Raw genomic sequence first — 24,847 nt, 5'->3', positions numbered from 1 at the left:
AAGAAGCCAGGTTACTAAAGTAATGTTATTTGAAGTTACTGTTACAGGTGTATAGAAATATCAAAGGTCATTACTGATTATATATAAACTATTCGATATTTAAAATATTTAGTTATATTCGTAATTTAAAGTGGTAAAATGGAATTTTATTTATCAGATTTATTTATTTTCTATTCGGTAAGATTACTTACTCATAAATTGGCTACTGTTAGAATTTTTTGCTTGTTTTTCTCTCTCTTTTTTTTAGAATTTTAGAAATTGCTTTGGCTTATTTCCAATTTAAAAAAAAATTGTAATCAGATGAAACGTACGTGATTCAGATCGAGATCTCAGGAAACATGAGGTAAAATGACGGTCTGGTATATATCAGTTTTGTCATGAGAGGCCATCTTCTTATAGTAGGTCTATGTGAAAAATTGCTTCATATATCAAAAAGGTTAAAATATTTTTGAAATTGTTTTTAAATAGGGAACAAATAGAACATTTTTCTTTTCTTTTTTTGTATTATTTTATACGAAAATAAAATGCAAAAACTTTCAAAATATCAAGATTTGAAAATGTTTCTTTTCTTCTTAAGAAATAGGGGAAATATATATATATATATTTTTTTCTAAAAATGCTGTATTTTGATATATTAGCTTTTACATCTTTTCGTGTAAAGTTTTATGTCTTCTTACATAGTTTTTCAGCTTTTAAAAAAAGTATTTTTTAAATTTTATATATTATAATTATATTTAACGATCTTAAATATGTTTTAAACGTTATTATATGTAAAAATATATTAATTAAGTCCTAATATTTAATGTTTACAATTATCTAATGGCATCAATTTTAGAAAAACTTATAAGCAATACTTAAATTTATATAATTTAATAACTCCGAATTATGGTTCTATAGTAAAATATGGCAATTCTAGAAAATTTATTTATCTATAACTTAATCTAGAATTTCTATATAAATTGGATTATTTTATATCCATTTTTAGATTTTTTTTATCGAATTATTATAATCATTAATTTATATTTTAATCTATGTAGAAGTGGTTAAAGACAATTTATCAAAAGTAAAAAAAAAAATGGTAATAATATTTTTATTGCATGAAAATTATAAATATTTAAATAATAAATTTGCTTAGATTTATTTATTTTATTTCTCCGTTTTTTTATTTAACAATAAAAATGCGATTTTCTTCCGACAATAAAATAAATTGCGTACTAAATAAAATATTTGCTCTCACAAAAATTTATTTCACAACATTTCTTAAAACTTTAAAATCCATTTAACAATATTTTAAGTTAATTTTTTTTTCTACATAGAAATGAATGAAAATTAATAAGATACAGACATTAATATTAAAGAAAATAAAAACTAGATAAAATGCAGTCAAGTGAAATTCCTTTTGTCCGAGTGCAAATTCCTACATTTTACTTTTGCAGAAAATTATTGCTTGAGAAGCAACATCTGCATAAATTGTTCGATAAAGTTCAACAGTATATTTGTTTAGTTTTATAAATTTAAAATATTTATATACAATTTTTTTAAAGTTTGTATTTTGTTTTCTATACTTTAATAAGCAATTGTTTTTTTTTCTTTACGTAGAAACATTTCTTTTTTTTTAATATATGTTTCCTCCGAATTGGATGTAAATCACTTTACTTTTATTGCCAATTCAAGTAAAACTGTAAATCGACGAATATATACAATACCACAATTCAAAAATATATAGTATACAATATGTAAAATATACGTATATATATAAGAAAGTATAGGTAAAGTTAAGCTCTTACAAGTTAAAGTTAAAGCAGTTTGTTTATAATTTTTGTTTGCTAGTAGCTTTTATGTAAATAAGACGAAGAATTGCGGTATGTAAAGTTAGAATAATAAAAGAAAAAATATGAAGGAAAAACTTTTTAAACATATCTTCGTGGATGTTTTATGCTACATTGAAATAAATGTAGAATATCCAATAGAAGAAATAGTTTTGGTACATAACTATAAATTTTTATTAGATAGAAAACATCATAAAGTACATATTCTACTGTTATGAAAATTTTAAAGATTAGAAATCGTTTCTGCTTTTTTAAAAAAAATACGACTTTACTTTCTCTTTATATTATAAAATATAAGGATAAAATCTTATTTTAAGAATATTAAATAGTAAATTTTTAATTAAATAACGTTGAAATGATGGTCGATATTTTGCTAAGAGCGTGTTTATTCTTTAAAATATTTACGAATGTAGCTAATAAAAAAATATTTTTATTTTAGGAAAAAAAAATTAAAATAGAGAGAAAGATATTGTTTGAGTAAGAGCAAAAATCGAAGAATTTGATATAAACAGATTCGGAAAATTTCGGTTTAGAAAAACCTGAGAATTGGATTATAGTTGTTTTAGATGCCATCTGCAGACTTTATTTTGTATTGACAACATAAGAATGAAGTGAAAGAAAGCTTATTGAATGGGAATTCTGTTCTGGTCATAAATTAAAATTTTTGACGTATATTCCAATTGAAAAATAGTACTTTTCTTGATAATAAATGAGGTATTTTTTAAATCTTCTTTAAAGCTTCTAGTCACAGATTAACGTTTAGAGTTACAAATTAATTTCTATCTTTGAATAATGTATATATAAATAAAAATGAAAGTGTTGTATAAATTGTTATAAAATCTTATTATTTCTTTAATTTTTTTTTAAAATTTGCCTACAGATATATGTATTCAGTCTCTATAGATATACAGATTATATAAATAATTAGCGAATTCAGTTAAGTGAAGAGAACTAATTTAGAAATTATAATTTAATTAAAATAAGTCTACCGTACGATTTTAATATCATTTATACATTTAAAACTTGTTATTTATTTAGTATTTAATAAAATTTTATATTTGATTTTATAAACTTTCTCTGACTAATTTACAAATCGAAAAGAGTAAATTAGTAAAGAGGAAGTTTTCAACGTTGAAGAGAATAGCTCATCATTTATTAAAATGTGAGCTTAACAAAGGATTAACAGTGATTTAACACTAATTAACCCTTTTTAATCCAGACAGAGAAACAGCGAAGAGACCTGTTATGGTATACATTCATGGGGAATCTTACGAATGGAATTCTGGCAATCCTTACGATGGTAGCGTACTAGCAAGTTTTAGTTCAGTCGTGGTAGTCACCATCAATTATAGATTAGGCATATTCGGTAAGTTTTACTTCATTATATTTTGCTTACACAGCATAAAAAATAAAATATAATTGTATATATATATATCACGTTTAAACTAAGCATGTCTGAATATTTTAATAGTTTTAATGCGTATCTTATGCTAATATTTCATTCCTGCACAAAATCGAAATAATCTATTGTCATAATCCTTCCCCGAAGATGATTTCTTCGGCACCAGCTGCATCCAGATACGAAATTATCCATGCAAGTTCTGCGATGCAGCCTTAACTTTAATTACTTTCTACAAGAATTGAATGAGTTGTTTGATATCCACCTGATCGATACAAACTTAGCAAAGAAAGAAATTGGGTTCCTTTCTCTTCTTCCCCCTATTTATATATATATATTTATATCAATAGAAAACGCATCTAAAGGTTTTCATATTTGATCTGTTAATACAAATATATTGGATAATCTCTAGAACTTATTTATTATTTTTTTTATTCTTTTTTTTATGGTTAAAGTTAAGTCGAAAGTTTTAAAAAGTTGAAAAGTGTATATTGATTTTTGATTATTTTCAAGTCACGTTATATACTAAATTTGTATTTTACTTTTAATTTTCGAGGTTTCTTGCCAACAGTAGATGGTACAACAAGGGGTAATTACGGTCTTTTGGATCAAGTGGCGGCACTTCATTGGATTCAAGAAAATATTATAAATTTTGGCGGGGATCCAGAAAATGTAACGATATTTGGTCATGGACACGGAGCTGCCTGTGTTAATTTGCTAATGATATCACCGATGGTTAAAGGTAAGAGACGGATATAAAATCGATAACTTAAACATATTCATCACAAAGTTTCACTTTATAATTATTCACCGATTTTTTGTTTAAGAAAAAATAAAGAATAATGTATAATCTAAAATGAAATTATGCAATCATTATTGTTTTTTCTGTTTTTTACCGTGAGCTTCCTAATCTCTTTAAACATTTACAATAAAATAAACAAAAACATTTAAAAATTTGGAAAAACAATAGAGAAGGGAAAAAACTGAAAGGAAATTAAGAAACTCCCAAAAGAAAACACTTCCTGAGGAAACTATTCAACTCGCAATTGTTTTTCAGCTTCAGGAATCTCCAAATTTCAATTTTTTCCCTCCTTATTTCGTGTATATTTTTTTGTGTTTATAAATATTTATAATAATGAATTAATGTAGTATCGAAGGTTGAAGATTTATAATTATAGCACGTTCCATTGCAGGTTTATTTCAGAAAGCCATTATGCAGAGTGGATCAGCACTAAGCCCCTGGGCAATAGCACGCCAGGCTATTTACCACACCAGCAAATTGGCATCTACACTCAATTGTCCAATGGTTGACAATGCCGCGTTGGTCGAATGCATGAGACAACACACAGTAGAAGACATATTAGCAGTATCCATAACTACCTCTGATTACCTGTCAGCATTCGGTCCGACAATAGATGGTATACTTGTGCCAAAAGAACCCGAGGAACTGATGTCTAACGACAATACAATCTTTCAGCAGTACTCGCTAATGTTCGGCGTGACCAGGATCGAATCTTTTTTTCTCTTCACGGCCGAAGAGGAACGTTCCGGTCTGGATGTGGATCGACGTAACACGTTACTTCAATCGCTAGTTAAAAACCTTTTTATTTACCACTTACAAGAAATCTTCTTGACGATTGTCAACGAGTACACGGATTGGAACAGGCCACCACATCACGCTTTCAGCGTTTTAGAAGGAACTTCTAAAGCATTAGGGGACGCTTTAATCACTGCTCCTTTAATAAAAGCAGGTAATATCCACTCGGCTCTTAACTCCAGAACCTATTTCTACGTATTTACTTATCAAACAGAGAATGGTGATTATTCTCAACGTCTTGGAGCCATTCATGGAGAAGAATTACCCTACGTGTTCGGTGTACCGATTGTCGGTACTCTATCCCATTTTAAAGCTAACTATACACGATCAGAAGTGCTATTAGCCGAAACGACCATGTTGCACTGGACAAATTTTGCTAAAACTGGGTAAGTTCAAATTAAATAAGTAATGTTTTTTTCGGTAAGGTACCACTGTTAATTTTTTTTTCCTCCTTGTTTTACCTATCAAGCGATCCAAATCCATCCGACATGGAATCCGAATTAACCATCGATAGGAGTAACAAAAGAAGAGTTGAAAGATTTTTATGGCACGAGTACGAAATAATTAACCAAAGGTATTTAGAATTAGGTGAGTCAAAAATTGCTTTCGGTCATTATTAACTTTTATAAAATAGAAAAAAATATAATATATTATGTAGTCAAATTTAATTAAATAAAGAATTTAAGGTAGAAGTAGTAAACTCAATTATTTTAAATACATGTTTAAAGCGTAATCATCTTAAAACTTAACTCTGATATAGTTACATGGGAATTGCTAATTAAGATCTCTTTTCAAAAGATCTTAACTAGTAGATTTACTCACTTTAACAAAATTATATTTTTGGATAAGTTTACTTTTCTTTACTTATTTATCTACCTTAATTTAATTCGGTTTCTTTTCCTTTTATTCTATGAATTCTGTTTGATTTAATTTTAATTTTTTATATTTATAAATATATAATAAATATTTTTATTCTAGAATTAAATTCTTAAACAGATTTCATTATTTAATAAATTTAATTTTCCTACAATTTCCAGTTACTTACATTAAAAATAATATAAAGAAGAATGGGAATTTTTATTAAATTCTATTATTTGTATTTAAATTTTAGTAAAGCACTTTTAACTTTGATTTTTTTCTTTTTATTTTATTTTCAACGTTTCTTAGCTATAAACCTGGAAAATAATTTTAAATGGACGAAAATATTTCAAGAATTTATTTATTAAAAATATAAAATGATATGCAGATACATCCGAAGAATGTCTTTTAATAACATTATAAATGGAAAAAAAAACTAACTGAAGAGAAATTCTTTTAGACATCAATATAATCCCAACTTATTGACTCTATCTCTAGATATTGGATATGTGAAATTGCTTCACCTTCCTTCAGAATGTACATTCGCTACTCTCATTTACATAATTATGTAATGAATCCTAAATCTGTATTGCAAAGATCATTGGGAATTTCTAAAACACTGAAATATCTATCTATCGGTACCGAGTGGTACACATTGTGTTATAACTATATTACATTCCCTTTAAAAGAATTTTTTCTCTTTAATCCCGGTTTTAGTTGCTGCAAATACTGTCAACTTATATGTCGACATCAATAGAATAGGATCGCAAACTGTTTGGAGCCATATCAATGAATTTCAATGAAGTTGAAAAAGTCTTTAGATCCGATAGATATCCAGATGTGAACTGCTTTTATAAGACCTCTACTGTAACATTACTCTTTCTACTAATACCTGTCCGCTCGCATGTTTTATCAAATCAGTTTTTCTCTATTTACTTAATGCAGAATCGTCTGAATAATACTTATTTTTACCTATCTTTGTAGAATCCTTCGATTTTCTATGGATTCCGAATAATTACCCTTCATATAAGTTAAAATATAAAAAGTATATTTTCGTTTTAAACCTTTAAACTACTAATATATATATGTATATATATATATAAAACCAATTTCCAAATAGGAAAAAATTTATAAAATTTTTTGTTTAAATATTCTTCAGCATCTTCCATCTCTTCTCCATCCAAGAAAACAGATTCGACACGAAATAAATAGAATATATCTCATGTAAACAGATAAAACTCGAATTTAATTTAAATGTTAACTTATTTTGAACATGTTTTTTCTCCTCTTATTTTCTTAATAAAAAAGAAAAACATATAATTTATTAAATATTTATCAACTTATTAATATTCTTATCAATTCTTTTTTTTTTATCCTATATTTCTTAAGGCATTTCTTCTTATTGTTACATAAATAATTCGATGTTAATATAGTAAAATAATGTTGATATAAGTCGTAAAAATATATATATATATAAAAAACAATAATAAATTCTGTTTGAAGTGTTTGAAGATGATTTCTATTTCTAAACCCCCCCCCTTCCTCTTCAGCGAATGACATCAATGACTAGCTGTTTGAGTTGGTAGAAAATAGGAAAAAATAAAATAAAATAAAAGTATGATTCGGAGGTATTTCGTAAAAAATAGTTGTCTAGTCTCCTTTCTGAGGAATGTATTAATTTTTTTCTTCCTTCCTATCTTTCTGTAAAGAGAGGAAGATACTAAAAAATGGAATAAAAATGGCAAACTCTCGTTATATCTTCACCATGCTTCTAAATTGATTTTTATCCGGAAAGAAAGCTTAAAATATTATTATTATTATTATCATCATTATTATGATTATTATGAAATCTTAGAAATTTTACCTGATGAGAATTTCAAATGTGGATTTAACCGAGAATAGAGTCTATTTTTTTTTTTAAATTTAATGTTTAGCTGTTCATGTGGAATGCTCAATAGAGATTAGGAGTGTTCACTGCTTTTGTTTGGATGACTTTTAAAAATGTAACTTGGGAGTATTCAAAAAGGTGAAAATGGGAATTTCGAGTAGTGTACCGTGCCAAGTAATACTAAGATTGTACTCTAAAGAATTTTCTTGTAATAAATGTTAAAGGGAAACTGAAAGAACATCGCGAGTTATAAATTTTTTAAGTAAAACCTATTACTTTGCTGGGGGAAGTTATACGAAAGAAGGGGAAAAAAATCGTTTAACATTAACAACACACTGACTCCATTTTGATTTTGAAAAAAGAAAATAGAATTTATTCATTATATTTTTCTTTCTATTTTTTTTATAAGTAAGCTATATAAATACACCAAATCCATATATACTTATTAATGATTAAATTTTACAAGAATGTCTTTTGTATATTTACGATATTGTAGCTACATCAAAATTTCACAAGCTTTTAAAAGTGTCTCTTCATAAATTCTCTTCCCCCGAAATAACATTTTTCTAAAGCTTAAAAGTTTCTTAATTATTCATATTTAAAGTTTGATAAAATATCAAGAAATTTATGAGTCATTCTATCGTTTCTCTCTTATAAATTTTGCAAATTCTTCTTTCCGAAAACATCTTCTAAAAGTATCTTTAAATAAATTTTTCGTGAATTTTATGTACATTAAACACTCAACTTTTTGAATTATTGTTACCTTCTTTTTTTACTTTTTAATAATAAAAGTGGAATTTATAAATCTGTATTAATCTTTATAAGAGTATCTTTTTTCTTTTAATTAAAATTAAAGAGTCAGGCTATTTTTCAATATTTGCATATTGACTAGGTTGGAAATAAATTATTTTCTACTCCATCAAAACAGGTATCGGTGACATTAATGGGTATTTTTGAAATCTACTTCGCATTAAAGTAGAAAAAGAGTGATTAGGAGAAAAATTTGCAGAGGGAATACTCTTTTAAGCTCCTTAAAGTCACTATAACTGTTCAACACGATCCCATCATGTTCATCCAGATTATCGTAGACAGCTGAATGAAATTGCTTTCGTATACTTTACAGTGAATGAATGCACATGATGGAGTGTGTTTTTCTTGAAGTCTATCCGAATACAGAAACCATTATGGTAAATATAAATTTCAGATCTAAACTCAAACCAAAAAATCAACTCAACAAAAGACTATATTTTTTCTCCTACCTCATTCATGTTCATGAGTTTTTCCTGAAGCTAATTTATTATTTTTTAAATCTATAAAATGTTTTTTTTGTTTCTTAAATAAAAAATTCTCTTCTTTTAAAATTAATATTACGATTTTCATGCTTAAGAATTTGTTAACTCGCCATTTTAATAAATAACTAAACGACAATTTGAAGTTATAATTTCAACATTAATTAAATTTCGAAAAACTTTCATGTATTTATATATATAAAAAAAATGTATATATATATTTTTTTTCTCGTGTTAATTTTTAAGTATTTCCATTAACTTTTATAAATTTTTTACGATGTTTTAATGTTTTTCTACGCAACTTTTACAAGTAAAATTTTTATACTAAGTTAATAGATTAACTAGGTCGCAGTTAAATTCGTAAGAGACAGAAAAAGTTAACATGTTTACGCTTTCAACATTAAAAGAAAAAAAAAGACGAATAAAATTAATTCCTTAAATAAAAACTGTTAAAAGAATTGATCTTAATTTTCTAAATATCTTTCTTCATTTTTATACATTTTTTTTTAATTTAAACGAATTTTCTAAATAAAAATTTGTAACTGCCAACTGAAAAATATGTTGTTACGTTGATACAACGGTAAAAAATATAGTTATAAACACGTAAAAAAAATACTAATAAAAACCTACATTATTAAGAAAATTCATTCTAAAATACCAAAAATTTTATTCAAAAATTCTTAAAATATTTTACTTTATTTTACTTTATATTATAATACTTTTTCGAATATTTTTTTTGAAGTAAAATGTTCATATATTTGTATGTGTACCAAGAGATTTGTTATATTGATAGGTACTTTTGAAATATTGTTGAATATCGAAGGGAATTTACTTTTTTTATATATTATCTATCTTAGCAGAGCTCGACAAGAGACCTTCTTTACCATTAAAAAAAAAAAAAAAAAGTAAATGGGTCATACAAGGTGTAATTTTCAAAACCATTTCTCTATGTGTATGATATTTCTACATTAAGAATGTTTCTCTTTATATAAATATACAGCAGTATTCAATGTAATTATATAAATAGAACTTTCAAATATTGGAGCTTTGAGCTGAAAAGAAATTTTTTTTTTTGCTGTATATTTTATACACAAAATTATAATAATAATTAGAAATGATTTTCATGTTATTCGCGGACAAAAAATATACTTTTTTTTCTTTTGTTTAAATTACATAGAAAAATATGAATTTTTTAAATTAATTTGTTAGAAACGTATAAAATTATTAAATACTAAGTGTTTTTCTTCCTTTTAAACAGAAAGTTTATGATTTATTGATATTTTGAAATGTTCACTTTGAAGTAAATATGTTTGTTTACAAGTTTCAGCTGCTCTATATCGCTTTTAAAAAATCAAAATAAAATAAAATTATAAGTATAAAAATCTCTAAAAATGTGAAATTAATTTCTTTTAAAATTGTATATTAATTTTTATATAAATATTTTTCAGTATTTTCTAATATTTTTCGTCAATTTTTGCAACTAATATATCCCTGATATGCCAGTCCAAACAAAGAGATTTGTTGAAGATTAAATAACAGATTTAAAAGATGAGGAGGAGGAGGAGGAGGAGGGGAAAAAAGGGAAGAAATTTACACTTTTAACATAAACAGGGCATTAAAAATGATGAAAAAATTAATAAATTTTGTTTCCTAAATGAAAACGATTAAGTATATTAAGAGTTCTCATTCTGTTAGTTGAGAGTCCTTAATAGTTTGCTATTAAATGACATCAACAGTATCTTTACATCAATCTTCACTCTTTCTGAATTCAATTTATGAATTTACACGCCTTATGAAATATTGATTTCGATGAATATTTCAAAACGACCAATTAACTAAATTATTTTTGTCATTTAAAAATAGGAAATTTATTATTTACCTTTTTTTTTTAAAAAAAAGAATATCTTTAAATTTAAAAAAATAGATACAGGCAATTTTTTCTCCCCCATCTTTTGGAATTTATTAAATGATTTTAATTAAACAACTTTTATTAACTTATTTGGTAACATTTCAATAAATTATTTAAATAATTTAGTAAAAATTGAAGCTTTTATATATTTCAATATCAATACAACTTGTATAGTAAAGTTTAAGAGATTTAATTAAAAGTCCATTATTGAAATGGAAAGCATATTAAGGATTTATATTTTAAATCCTTCAAGGAATTTGTATTTTTTTTTGTTTTGGTTAAAAATTAAAATCAAAGAAGAAAATAAATAAATTTCCATTTTTCCCCCCCTCGTTTATTTTCTTACTTGTCGTTGTATAAAATAATAAATGGCAATTCTTAAGAAAAAATGAATTACGAAAAATACATAAAAAATTCCGAANATTCAATTACTGCTTAAGTAAATTTTTACAAATAATTCTGAATATTTTAGTTAGAAGCGCACTTTATTATTCAACATAAATATAATGTAAATTACATATAAATCTGATTAATGTAATTAGCATAAAGCGTACAGGTTAATTACTCAGTCGTATACATAACATGAAAAGGTTAAAATTGTTCAACTTACATCTATATTGGTGATTTCAAATATGACTTTATTCAATAAAAAAATCCCGTAAAAGAAGATATTTGTCATTTTACTTGATCTGAGGATAATATGACAAATATCTATATCATCGTTCTTCGCCATTTTTCTCTATGATATGTTAGAAGTAACGACACGAACTTCAGCAAGAATATAAATTATTATCAATAATAAACCCGTTTATAGAAATAATTAACTAATGTGTTTGCAAATTTAAATTGATAAAGATTCATTCTGTATAAAGAACACAAATTCATCGATTTATTCTGCTTTTGTACTATTGTTTATTATTAATTAAAATTTGAATAGGTGTATAAGTTATGCTTCTATTCGATGTATTTATTCTATTAACGAGCAACATAACTGTATTAAAATCGATCATTTTCTTTAAATAGTTCTGTAATGTTTACTTGTATAGCCTGTAACTTAACTTTTTTCCTATTAATTATAAAAAAATTAAATATAATTGCGTAAATTACACTTATTCTTTACAAAATTACGCACTAAATATTTTATAAAAGTCAATTTTCTTGCTATTGATAACTGTAATACGAGCATAGGAATCGACTTGTAATTTATACTAATGATAACTATTATGCAAAGAACAGATACTTTAGCAAATAAAAAAAAGCGCATAAAAAAGTTCAATCACGTATGATTAGTTTAATTTAATTTTCTAAATTATACGTGGAAATTACGTTTAATCTCACGCAATTATATTGCTATTAGCATTAATTAGCATTAGTAATCTAACTAATGAGTATAGTTAGGGTGTACAGTAGAGTATCGATTATCTAAAAAAAAAGTGGATATTTTATACTTCAAAATATATATATATATTTTTTTTTATGATGAAAATCTTTCTATTCTCTTCAGGTTACTCCTTATTTATTTATTCATTTTGTAATAAATAACGTATTAAATCCAAACATACAAATTCGATTGTTGTATTTTGAAATAAATAAATTTTTGTAATATAATTTAAATAATGTTTACCTTTTCCCAGATAAACATTTGCTGTGAGATTCGAAATAATTTTATCATTTCTCCTTCCTCTAAGCGGTTTCCTTGTTTTATACTTATTGTTATATTCGTCCCAAGAGAAGTTAAAATGTATAATGAAAATAACTTTGTTTTTTTAACACGTAAAATATTAAATTCGTATCAAGTGCAAATGGTTGATGAGTAATAGAATAAAGCATTTGATGATATAAAGCACCTCTTAAGTGGGATCTGTGCATTAGGAGTTATATGTCATCAAAAGCAGATAATGCCGACCTCAGAAGAGCCATATTCTCTTGTGGGCGTTCTTCCTCTTTCTTCACAATGTCAAATTGTCTTTATAAGTCATTCCCATAACAGTAGAAATGTAAAAAAAATCCTTAGATAATCCTATCTATTAACGTTATACCTTTGCAGTCTCTGTTGTGTAATTAAGCCAGTTGACATAACTGCAAATTTACTCGTATATATGTGAATATTCATTAGTGAATGTTCCATTTTAATTATTTCTGGTTTATATTTTGCTATATTTAACTATGTTACTATTTATTAAAAGATTTTAAATTTAAACATTCTTTTTATTATTATTATTTAACTTTTTTGTTGGAAGTAAATTAAACATTTCATTATTTTTCTCATTTTATTTAATTATTTATATCAATTTTTTATGTTTTCTTCTTTATAAATGGTTATTTTCTTAATTAAAACATGTATTAAATTTTCTAAAAATAGCATTTTAAAGTATTTTTATCGAATTATTTAATGCTATATTTTTGTTTTGTAAACATTATTATCAAAGATATTTGCTTATTTTTCTTGTAAATATTAATATTTCTTTTAACAGAATCTGACTTCTTTTTTACAATGTTTATTAAAGTAACGAATACGATTTAATGTTTGCATTAAATTATCAAGAAAACCTTAAGATAATGGTGAGAATCGAGACAGAATTTTGCAGTTTATAGCGAAATTATGCCGAAATCAAAATTCTAGAATCTCTTATAGAACCTTTGGAATTCGGTAGTAAGAAAGTAAAATCCGAATTTAATTATTAATAAATTCTGTACGAAAGAGAGCACATTTAAATGTTGGAATGTGGTCTTTCCTTTGCAATACCAAACCAGAGATCACTGCATGATTATGCAAATTGGAATCTTCCGTGTACTTTAAAAGGGTAAAAGTGATTGCTCAGCAGGATATAACTTGCACAGAGAAAAGTTAAGTGGATAAATTTGCAATTGACGGTCTTTCTACACTATTTTAAAATAGTATAATAGCTAGAATAAATGATACACCATTTAAAAACGTCTTTAGAAAATTATTTTAGTTTTAATTAATTAAAACTTAATGAGGAATTCTACTTAATATATATGTTAATATCTTTGGAATCAATTCTACAGTACTTTATATTAAAAAAATTGAATAGCTTCCTTTTTATTATATTATTAAAACTGTACATATTCTTTCTGCAAAATTAAAACCAACTGCAAACAAACAAGTGGAAGAAAAATGAATAAATAATTTTCAATTCAGTTAATTGGTGATGTTGCAGGTTTACTCAAACGAAAAAAAAATCTAATTAGGTTGAAAAAATCGCACTTTATTACTTCGAATAATGTTATTAATGGATTAAAATTCTCACTCTGGTAAAACTAATAAAAATACAGTCGAAGTAGTGTTGCGAGAACGTAAAAAAATTATCGGTACAAATTTAAAAACATAACTGCCTTTACTTAGCATAAATCTAGAAAGAGTGTGAATTATTGATATAATAAAAATCTCCACTAAAAATAGGGAAACTTATGACTAAAATATCCACTAAAAATAGTAGCACTTCAGTAAAAAAAAAAACCGTTATGAAAGTACTTCACCTGCAACTAGTATATTTTTGTCTGTCAATAAGTTTTATGAGCCGTTTTCAGTGTGATTTTACTATTGATAACTGCGGTATATGCACCGAAATCGATTGTCCAACTCTGTGTAATTTGTACTATCGATAACTGTTCTGTGTGTATAGAATTCTGCCTTTTCATCTTTACTATTACAACTTCATAGAATCTGATGATCCCGAGCAAGTTTTTTATTCGATTGATAATTGTTACAGGTGCATAAAAGTCAATGATCCTTTCGTATTGTGACTCTGATAATTATCACATAAGAACTATTGTGTGTTCCAGACTAAGTTTTATTACTAATAAACTACATTGTCTACTATACATTGAGGTCAATGATTTCAGTCTGCTACTGGTAATCATTACAAATATTTTTGACAATTTTATATATATATATAGCAATAGACTTTTAAATATAGTAAAAATGGAAGATGCATTAAATACGAGGTAATGTATTTTTTTTTAATCTTTGCTTTATGAGCTGGAAACACAGTGATGTTAACATATTGTGCTGAAAATTAGTTTTAATACTCATTAAGATAATTTATCTTCTTGCTTTCTATTTAAAACAGGAATTATAAATAAGAAATTATCTACAAAATAGTTTAATACGTTTCTAATGTATTTGATTGACTGTTTAATAAGGAGGAATACATTAGTATGTTAAGTTCTTGTAATGATATTATTTTTCATTGTTAGATAAGGTAACGAACGAAGAGGAAATTCTATTAGAGACACATTTTAAAAGATAATTCAATTACTGCTTAAGTAAATTTTTACAAATAATTCTGAATATTTTAGTTAGAAGCGCACTTTATTATTCAACATAAATATAATGTAAATTACATATAAATCTGATTAATGTAATTAGCATAAAGCGTACAGGTTAATTACTCAGTCGTATACATAACATGAAAAGGTTAAAATTGTTCAACTTACATCTATATTGGTGATTTCAAATATGACTTTATTCAATAAAAAAATCCCGTAAAAGAAGATATTTGTCATTTTACTTGATCTGAGGATAATATGACAAATATCTATATCATCGTTCTTCGCCATTTTTCTCTATGATATGTTAGAAGTAACGACACGAACTTCAGCAAGAATATAAATTATTATCAATAATAAACCCGTTTATAGAAATAATTAACTAATGTGTTTGCAAATTTAAATTGATAAAGATTCATTCTGTATAAAGAACACAAATTCATCGATTTATTCTGCTTTTGTACTATTGTTTATTATTAATTAAAATTTGAATAGGTGTATAAGTTATGCTTCTATTCGATGTATTTATTCTATTAACGAGCAACATAACTGTATTAAAATCGATCATTTTCTTTAAATAGTTCTGTAATGTTTACTTGTATAGCCTGTAACTTAACTTTTTTCCTATTAATTATAAAAAAATTAAATATAATTGCGTAAATTACACTTATTCTTTACAAAATTACGCACTAAATATTTTATAAAAGTCAATTTTCTTGCTATTGATAACTGTAATACGAGCATAGGAATCGACTTGTAATTTATACTAATGATAACTATTATGCAAAGAACAGATACTTTAGCAAATAAAAAAAAGCGCATAAAAAAGTTCAATCAAGTATGATTAGTTTAATTTAATTTTCTAAATTATACGTGGAAATTACGTTTAATCTCACGCAATTATATTGCTATTAGCATTAATTAGCATTAGTAATCTAACTAATGAGTATAGTTAGGGTGTACAGTAGAGTATCGATTATCTAAAAAAAAAGTGGATATTTTATACTTCAAAATATATATATATATTTATCAATTGTTTTCATTTTAGTACAGTAGAAATGCTCTTTAAATAAGAAATATTTAAAATTGTATACATTATATAACATAGTAAGAATGACATTTTATATTTAGGATAACACGAAGTGTCAAAAGAGAGATTTAAAATTTGATTTTCGTGTTTTGATTTTAATCAAATTGCAGAAAAACAGAAAGCAATATAGCAGAAATCTTTTACTATTTTAAATTTTATAACTTTTTAAATCAATTTTAAAATAAATAATAAAAATTCGCTCATAAATTCGTAATAAAAAAAAAATAGAGGACAAGTATTGTCTTAGNTTCATCCAAAGTCCAAAAAAAGCTTTGGATGAAGCTTAATGAATTGGAATTTAAAATTATTTTTTATTTATATAATAAAGAAATAATGATAAAAAATGATTTATATTATTATTATTTATAAAGATTTAAACTGATTTCAGTTTTAATTAACACAAAGTAAGCTCTATATAAGTAAAGAAAAATTATATACATATATATATATAAACATATTTTTAAATAATATTTTCCGGATTAATGTTTAAATTTCTATTTTTTCTTTTGAAATTTTTCTAATTCCTAATGGACTTTCTCATAATAAACTTTTCTATTTTTAAAACAAGGAAAGGATTAATGGGCAATGGAGTTTAAATTACAAATTGTATTTTCTCTCTCTTTTTTTTTCATCCGGTGTTCTTCATTACTAGAAGCAAAAAGTGATTTTTCTCCCCCCCTCTCTCTCTCTCTTCTCTTTTACTAAATAAATCATACTCCTGTATACTTAAAATATATTAATTTATTTAAATGAAAGCATATTATTCAACAACGTAGTACTAATTAAGAGTTAGATCATAAAACAAGAAAAACATAAATATTTGAAAAATATTCCCTTCAAGGAAACTTTCTTATATCGAAGGGGGTTTTTATGCGTGTTTTTTTTGTGTGTAAAAACTAAATTAATCTCTGTAAGTGTTGTGATTTAAAAGAAAAAAAAAAAAAAAACAGTGTCGTGTAAAGCATGTAAATATACATTACTATTATATATATTTTTTTCTTAATTTTTTTTGTGTAGAAAATATCACTTTGTGTACGATCAATCACTAAATAGCTTTCTCTCTTTAACCGAAAGAAATATAGAAAATGAATGATTTACCCTCAGTAAGCTGCCTTGTAATTTCAAGATTAGCTTTGTATACTATTGATTTTAATATCAGTTATATAAAATATTATGTTTTTTTTTAATAAATATTTATTAATTAAAAAACTTTATCATGATGCTCGAAGCTTTAAAATATCGATTAAATTTTAATGAAATATTAATATAATACACACAAATATATATTTTATTTTAATTATACGAAAAAATACATTTAACAGAAGTCATTCTGTTATCTGGTGTTTTCAAATAACAATAGATTTTTTGTTATTTGAAGAGGTTTATTTATTCTTTTCTATTGTTACTTTATAATAAAATTCTAAGAATAAATAATAATAATAATAATAGCGAGTGTTTATTTATTTAATACTAAAAACATAATTAATAAAAAAATAATATGTATTTTTAAATTTTTTTAAAATTAAAATATGTAAAATAATAATAATATAATGTTAATAAGGATAATTTTACATCAATATAAGTAGGTAAATAATAAATTAGAACATTAATTTTATAATGTATATTTGTTTATATACGATTTATTATTCTGTTTATATGATTATTTTACTAATATAATAATAATGATAAGCTATGGTTTATTGATTATAAACTTTCCTGAGTTATATGATATAGGAGTGATTTTTTCCTGCTATTGCAGAAAAATGCACTAAGAAATTCCTGTTACTAGGCTGTCAGTTTAAGGTGAGACAGGTCACAGTAAATTTCTAACTGTTTATCTTGGTAACAGGGACATTTTCTGAAATTTCCGAATTTCCGTCTACAAATTCAAGAAAAAATTTCCAAATATACAACAAAACATCAACAATAACAGCGAAAAATGATTCGGTTGCATCCGAATCATTTATTATTCATTTTAACTTATTAAAATTGTGCGGTTAAGCATCTTTAGATTATCATTAAAATAAATGATTATTAATATACTATTAAATAGCCAAACGATGACATTCAGCAAAAGATTGTGTAATGATGATTAGTAGTAAGTTGAAGTTAGTTAAATAATTCGGTAATTCAGGTTTAGTAATAAGCTAAAATTAACATGTGAAGATTTACTCGAAATTTACAGCCATAATTACTATAAGCGGTTAAGTAATTATATTTTTATTAATGAATAAAATTAGTATACATTAAAAAGTGTTTTAAATTTTTCTGAAAGATATAATTACACCATTTATTATTATTATTATTTTTTTTTAAATAATAAAGTGATTAAAAATAACTACAAAATATAGCAATATATCTAAAAATATAAATGCATTAAAGGAAAGAAAAAAAAAATTATTCACCACTCACCAAGCAATTTCAGTAAGAAAATAGTAAAAGTTCCAATAAAATTTTCTTCAAACGACTAAATGTAAAAATCAGAAGTGAATAAAATAACTTTTCAAACTTCAACCGTCATTTAGAATAATAATTCAGTTCCTTAACATTTCTATCTTTATCGATCAGTTTTCTCGCATAAATCATACGTAATTAGCAATTAAATCGTGACCATCTGAAACGGAAACAATGCCGAATCGTTTATATATATTTAGAAGCATTCTACAACTTACAAAAATCGATAAAAATTAAAAATAATTATAGTTATTTACAGTGTTTTTTTATATACATACGTAACTTATATACATACAGTTATTAATTACTTTATTTTTTATAGGTAAGGTGTATAAGTAAAGACGAAGCTACATCTGTCTTTCACATCAAACAATATCCCTTGAAGGCACCACCCCCATCACCCGCAGGGACTGTTCAACCGAGTGACAATATGTTTTCCAACAGGCAACAAATCCCAGATATGTGTAAAGTGCCCACAACAGTGCATTTACCTCCAATGCAACATACAAAGTAATTTTTTTGTGTGTGTGTGCCCCAAATCTACTGTACAAATTGGCAATGTACTGGGAGTGTGATTAGACTCCGACCGACGTATAATTTTTTTTTTAACTGTCTCAGCTTTAATGAAATTACGTGACACGAAATCACAAAACTCTATAAATATATATATATATATATATATTTGGTTGTTTAGCATAAATAAAGTACAAATAAGAAAATAGCTAAAACGTATTTTTGAATTCTATTCAACTTTCTAGTGGAAGAAAGATTTTAATGTATCATGTTGTGAAATTCAAGACATGAAGTGTCCCCGGATACGTGTCTTGTGACATAAAGAATATATATCTGTATAATTTATGGAAAATTTGTGCGAACTACCATTATGTTACGAATATACTTCACATTTCGAATGCAAATCTCAAACTTGTAACCAGCTATGTCCGAGGTAGTCGAATGATCGGTACTTTAATAAATCTAAGGATGTAAGTTAAGCTCTTGAATAGATCTTATCGAATTTTTAATATAATATATCCTGTTTTTTTAAAAAAAAATTGTTTTATTTTATGCTAAAATCTTCCCTTTTAACTGCTAATTTATGCATACGCGTTTATACATAATCAAATATCGTATCACATCACACACACTGTACCTGTACTGTATTGACTCTTTTCTTTTTTTGTTCTTTTCACCCTGTGGGCACTAAAAGGGCTCTCTCTCTCTCTTTCTCTGTGTATGTGTGTTAGTTTATATTGTTGATACAGTAATTTAAAATTTATAAAACATATTGTTGTAGTACGTTTTTGTATCTTAAATTGGGTCAACAGTGTTAAGAGTTAAGGTCCAAACTCTTAATACTGGTCTTAGATTGATGGATCCAAAGATATTCGCTCCAACTTTCATAGAGGTGTTGNATAATTGTATTAATATTATAATTATAATATTAATGTAGCACTATAATTAATCATTATGTTTAGATATTTAAAATAAACTGTTATTAGATACTTTATATCTTGAAAGATGATAAAAATTAAGTATAAAAAGCAGATATGAACATAGGTAGTTCTTTGCTTCATACAGAAATTATCAGCTGTAAAAGATTTCAGCGGAAATTGATTGGAAGCATTATTTCTGCAACAGTGATTGGTTAGAAAGAAAAAAAATAGGTGGAGATATGTCCAAACTACCTATTTTTCGTATTTGAAGCGTTAATTCTGTAACTGTATTGGCTAGAAAAGAAAAAATAGGCGGAGATACGCCTAAATTGCCTGTTTTTCTTACTTCAACTAACAGTTATCAAGCTAAATTATATCTCCATTCAAATCTAAAATAAAATTATTTTTAAAAAAATTAATTTGTCTACTCTACCATTTTTTTAATATTATTACATTTACTTACGATTCGTTGATTTATTCTTTAAAAATCTCCATTATAATTAAATTTTTTTTTGTTTTATCAATTTTCTATCAGTTAAAGCATAAAAATTAATTATTCAATTCATATATTTTTAAATTTTTTTTTTAATTTTAAAAGATTTCGTTATTTTTTTTTTAATAATACAGGAAACGAGATTTTGGATTTTATTGAGTCAGCAATGATAATCACAGTCATCAAGTTATCAAATTTCGGTATTTTATGCCGTTTTCGATTTATGCAAACCAGTAAATCAATTATAGATAATTTCATTAAATCAATATTCCTTAATTGTGGATGATTATTTAAATTATAAATTTCAAAGGATTATTTTGATCATTAGATAACTCGAACATATGTTGCGAAACGACGCAGAAAATAGAGCTATTAATACCAAATTAATTAAATAAACTTTCTCTTTGATTTCATTTAATAAATTGCAGTTGTTGCTCATTTATAAATTAAATTTTTAGAGAAGAATTTCTCTCTCTCTCTCTCTCTTTTTTAAATTTTATTTTATATTATTCTCATTATTATTATTATTATTTTCTTTTTCAAATGGTGCAACTAAAACTAAATTATTCTGTTTTCGCTAAATACTTTATCCATTGAAAGTTGCTTAACGAGACTTTCCTTTACCATTGAAGTCATTGGGATTGCATTGGGACTACAGTTTGGGTCTCATCGCCTAAAGTGCGTTAGATACCTCATTTACTAATGAGGATGGTTCCTTTCTTTCTTTTTTTTTATTTGCTACCTTAGTTTAAATTAGAAAATACATTTGGGAAAAGGTTGATAACATCAAAGTTATCAAGAAAATTATTGTCTCTCCCCAAAAAGTCGAGGATAAAAAAAATTAAATAATAATTTATATTCTTGATGTACTTTACGAAACGAAGATCTTACGTCTTTCGTCTCTTAAGTTTTTTTTTTTTTTAGTAACATCAAAGCAAAAATGGGAATCATAAAAATAGTTTTAATCAACACCAGAGACGATCAATGTTAAAATTTGTCGTCGAATTTTTCTTCATTGATCTATTTATTCATCAAGAACTTTAATCATGCTATTTCTTAGACGAATTGAATCTGGTTAGATCGAGAAAATTAATTGAAGCTTTAATCACTCGACAAAGAAACGGGCTCGCTTTAAAGTGTTTCATCCACTTATTGTTAACAAGGAAAAGGAATAAGAAAAGAACAGAAGGAAGAAGGAGAAGAAAAAAAAATAATTTAAAAGACTAAATTACCAACAAAAATTGATGGCGTGTTTAATTATTGGTTAACATATAAAGTTAAAACGATAGGAAATTTGAAAATGAATTAGATATTCAATTTAAAATGACTCATTTATCACGTTTTGATGAAGTGTACTAAACTACTCTAATAAGTAATTTTGGATAATATTCAAAGCGAAATTTAGTTGGGTTTCTGTTTCGAATCATTTATTTTTCTCATTAATGTAAGCGGCGATTTGTCGAACAGACAACTTAGCACCAAGATTACTGTATCTAGTGGTTAAGTCACTGATGCATCTTTGTCCATCATCTGCCTTGACTGCAATATCGATCTGTCAAATATATGTGAAGCACCTTTAATTACTTCGAGTCACGTGGTTTAGTCAATACTTTAATGGCTGAAAGGAATCTTTGTCAATCTGTTTTTAAGAAATAGCCCGTTGCGATGACAGGAAACTGTGATTAATGCTCGCGATGAAAAGAGTTTGATAAAGTTCTTACCCAATTTTAAATAATCAAAAATATAACCGAAATAAAATAAAAGAATAAAAATATTTCTAGAATAGAGATATTTTTTTCTTGTTACTCTGGATTAGAAATAAGAAAAAATATATAGATATTAATAATGTGATCTTTCGGGAAACTATACAGTATATTACTGCATAGGATCATCGTGTTGTAGTCTCCTATTCTATAAAAATACAACTCAAACTATACATAAAAATTCTCCTGTATTTGAATTTACTGAAATTAATGCAGTTCCTGTTTATTTTGTATACGATTTTGCTATTTTTGTTTAAATAAATTTTCATATTTTGATTTTTTTTCGTATAATTTTCCGAGAGTGAAACTGATTTTTAATACCGAAATCAATACTGGTTTGTTTGGTTACATTCTTCTTAGTTAGGTTAAGGCTATGTAAGAAAAATCTTGAATCGATTTAGATTGTGTGTTAGAACCCGGTCAGATAGTGGTAGATTGGCTTGGGTTTTCCAAGATCTTTTTAGATAGTTGGAAATTGGACTGGTCTAAGATCTGGTTAGATAAGAATTGTTGGTTCTAGGCTTGTGTTAGATCTTCCCACATGTTGGCAGATTGGAGACTAGAATGTATTTGAAAAGGTAGATTGGGTATCCTTAGATACAGTCAGGTGAACGATGATTAAGTTAGATTGTGTTTGATCAAATATGGATGTGTATAAATCGATCGAGGTTGTCTTAAAACTGATCAAAATGGATGAGAGTAGTAGGTTGATTTAGATCAGACTGGCTTAAGTTATATTAATTTCGATCAAATGTTAATTTAAGCTAGTTACGCTGAGTTTGATCAGGTGATGCGCTGACGTTCTGTTGAATTAATTTGCCCTAGGTTAAATATTGATATTAAATACAGTTAAATGATTAATTAAGGTTATTTTTATTTTATAAAATTAGCCGAATTGAAGCAATTTTTACAGCTCGATTTAGTTTCTATTATGTTATTATTGTTACAACTATATTCGATTGGAAAACTTCGATTGATTATTCTATTTATAGATATGTTAGTATCTCGCCGACATTGATCATTATGTTGTCAATGAGATGATAATATTCGAAAAGAGATTAAGTTATATGATAAAATAATAATAAAATTCTAATTTTCAAACGATATTAAATTCGTGGAAGTTAATTAATTATTTTAAGAAAATCTATTAAATTCGATTTATTTATTTAAATTATATTATGAAATGAGAATATAACGTTTTCAAAAATGTAAGTAATACATCTTTAAAATGTCAATGATAACATTTCTCACATATTAATTTTCTTATTTGAATATCTTGTGAATTAAATACGGCAGTATATTAGATTATTGACAATGAAATCAATAATATGTTTATTAAATTAGATTATCTTATTTCAAATTATATCCGAAGTAAAAGCAGTGAACTGGTTATATTCAGATATATCCTGAAAGTTTAATTAGCGAAATTGTCTTTTGTACCCAACTCTTTAGCAAAGAATCAAATTAATGTACGAAGATAATCTACATCTTTGTTGAATTACTTTTCAATAGCAATTTTTAGAAACTTCCTTTGATTATATTAACTTATAACGCATCTCGTCACAACAGCATATTTGTTTCGAAAAAGTTAAGTAAGCTTACATATTAAATACATTACACTGATTTNAGATTCTGTATACAATCGAACTTGCGGATTTGATTATTCGCGAATTTACTATTAATAATAGTTAAATGGAATTTTTTGAGTTTTTCGCCGGCCTACTGAGGAAAATTTGTAGACGTGAGTAAACTATAAAATGTAAAGAAATTTAAAAACATGTTTATTAAGTCATAAATACATAAAATAAATTAATAAAACGTATATATTTTATCATTTGTTATCATAAATATACACACAGACCAGTAGTGTAACTATGATATTAGAAGGGTGCCAGAAGTAGAATGTGAAAACCTATACCATGTGGATATCCTATACCTTATGGATGTAACCACTACAGCTGTGGATGAAGAGTAAACTTATTGTATATACATGTGTATAAGTGCATTTGACACAATGAAATATATTTTTTATGTAAGGCTTGTTTACTTGATTTTTTTTTCATTTTGGATAAAGGGGCCTGGTTACTCTACTGACACAAGTGTCAGTGGCCATACCCACATATTTTGTCTGTGTAATTTATCTCAACTTTCATAACTTAAAGTAAATAATAAAACACAGTACCATATTGAATATAAGACGTTTTGTAAACTTTAATAATTTGTCTGCTATCTAAATATAGCATGTATATCACACTATACCTGTACTGTATTGCACGTGTATCACATCACACACACTGTACCTGTACTGTATTGACTCTTTTCTTTTTTTGTTCTTTTCACCCTGTGGGCACTAAAAGGGCTCTCTCTCTCTCTTTCTCTGTGTATGTGTGTTAGTTTATATTGTTGATACAGTAATTTAAAATTTATAAAACATATTGTTGTAGTACGTTTTTGTATCTTAAATTGGGTCAACAGTGTTAAGAGTTAAGGTCCAAACTCTTAATACTGGTCTTAGATTGATGGATCCAAAGATATTCGCTCCAACTTTCATA

At 25.6% G+C, this 24,847-nt stretch overlaps 1 protein-coding gene across 1 annotated transcript in view; it reads left to right on the top strand.

Moving 5' to 3' along the window:
* LOC111632676 (neuroligin-4, X-linked-like) overlaps nucleotides 1-24,847 on the top strand; it is a 76,240-nt gene that overhangs the window by 34,070 nt on the left and 17,323 nt on the right. The window contains exons 2-5 of the mRNA XM_023377175.1: nucleotides 3,049-3,195; nucleotides 3,785-3,970; nucleotides 4,422-5,211; nucleotides 5,295-5,413. Of these exons, the coding sequence (XP_023232943.1) occupies nucleotides 3,049-3,195; nucleotides 3,785-3,970; nucleotides 4,422-5,211; nucleotides 5,295-5,413 (1,242 nt within the window). The remainder of the gene's footprint in view (nucleotides 1-3,048; nucleotides 3,196-3,784; nucleotides 3,971-4,421; nucleotides 5,212-5,294; nucleotides 5,414-24,847) is intronic.

This window comes from Centruroides sculpturatus, unplaced genomic scaffold (genome assembly GCF_000671375.1).
Source record: "Centruroides sculpturatus isolate CEXI.00-Female unplaced genomic scaffold, Cexi_2.0 scaffold119, whole genome shotgun sequence".
NCBI lineage: Eukaryota > Metazoa > Arthropoda > Arachnida > Scorpiones > Buthidae > Centruroides > Centruroides sculpturatus.
Note: the sequence above shows the minus strand (reverse complement) of the source record. Positions and strands in the feature narration are given on the sequence as shown.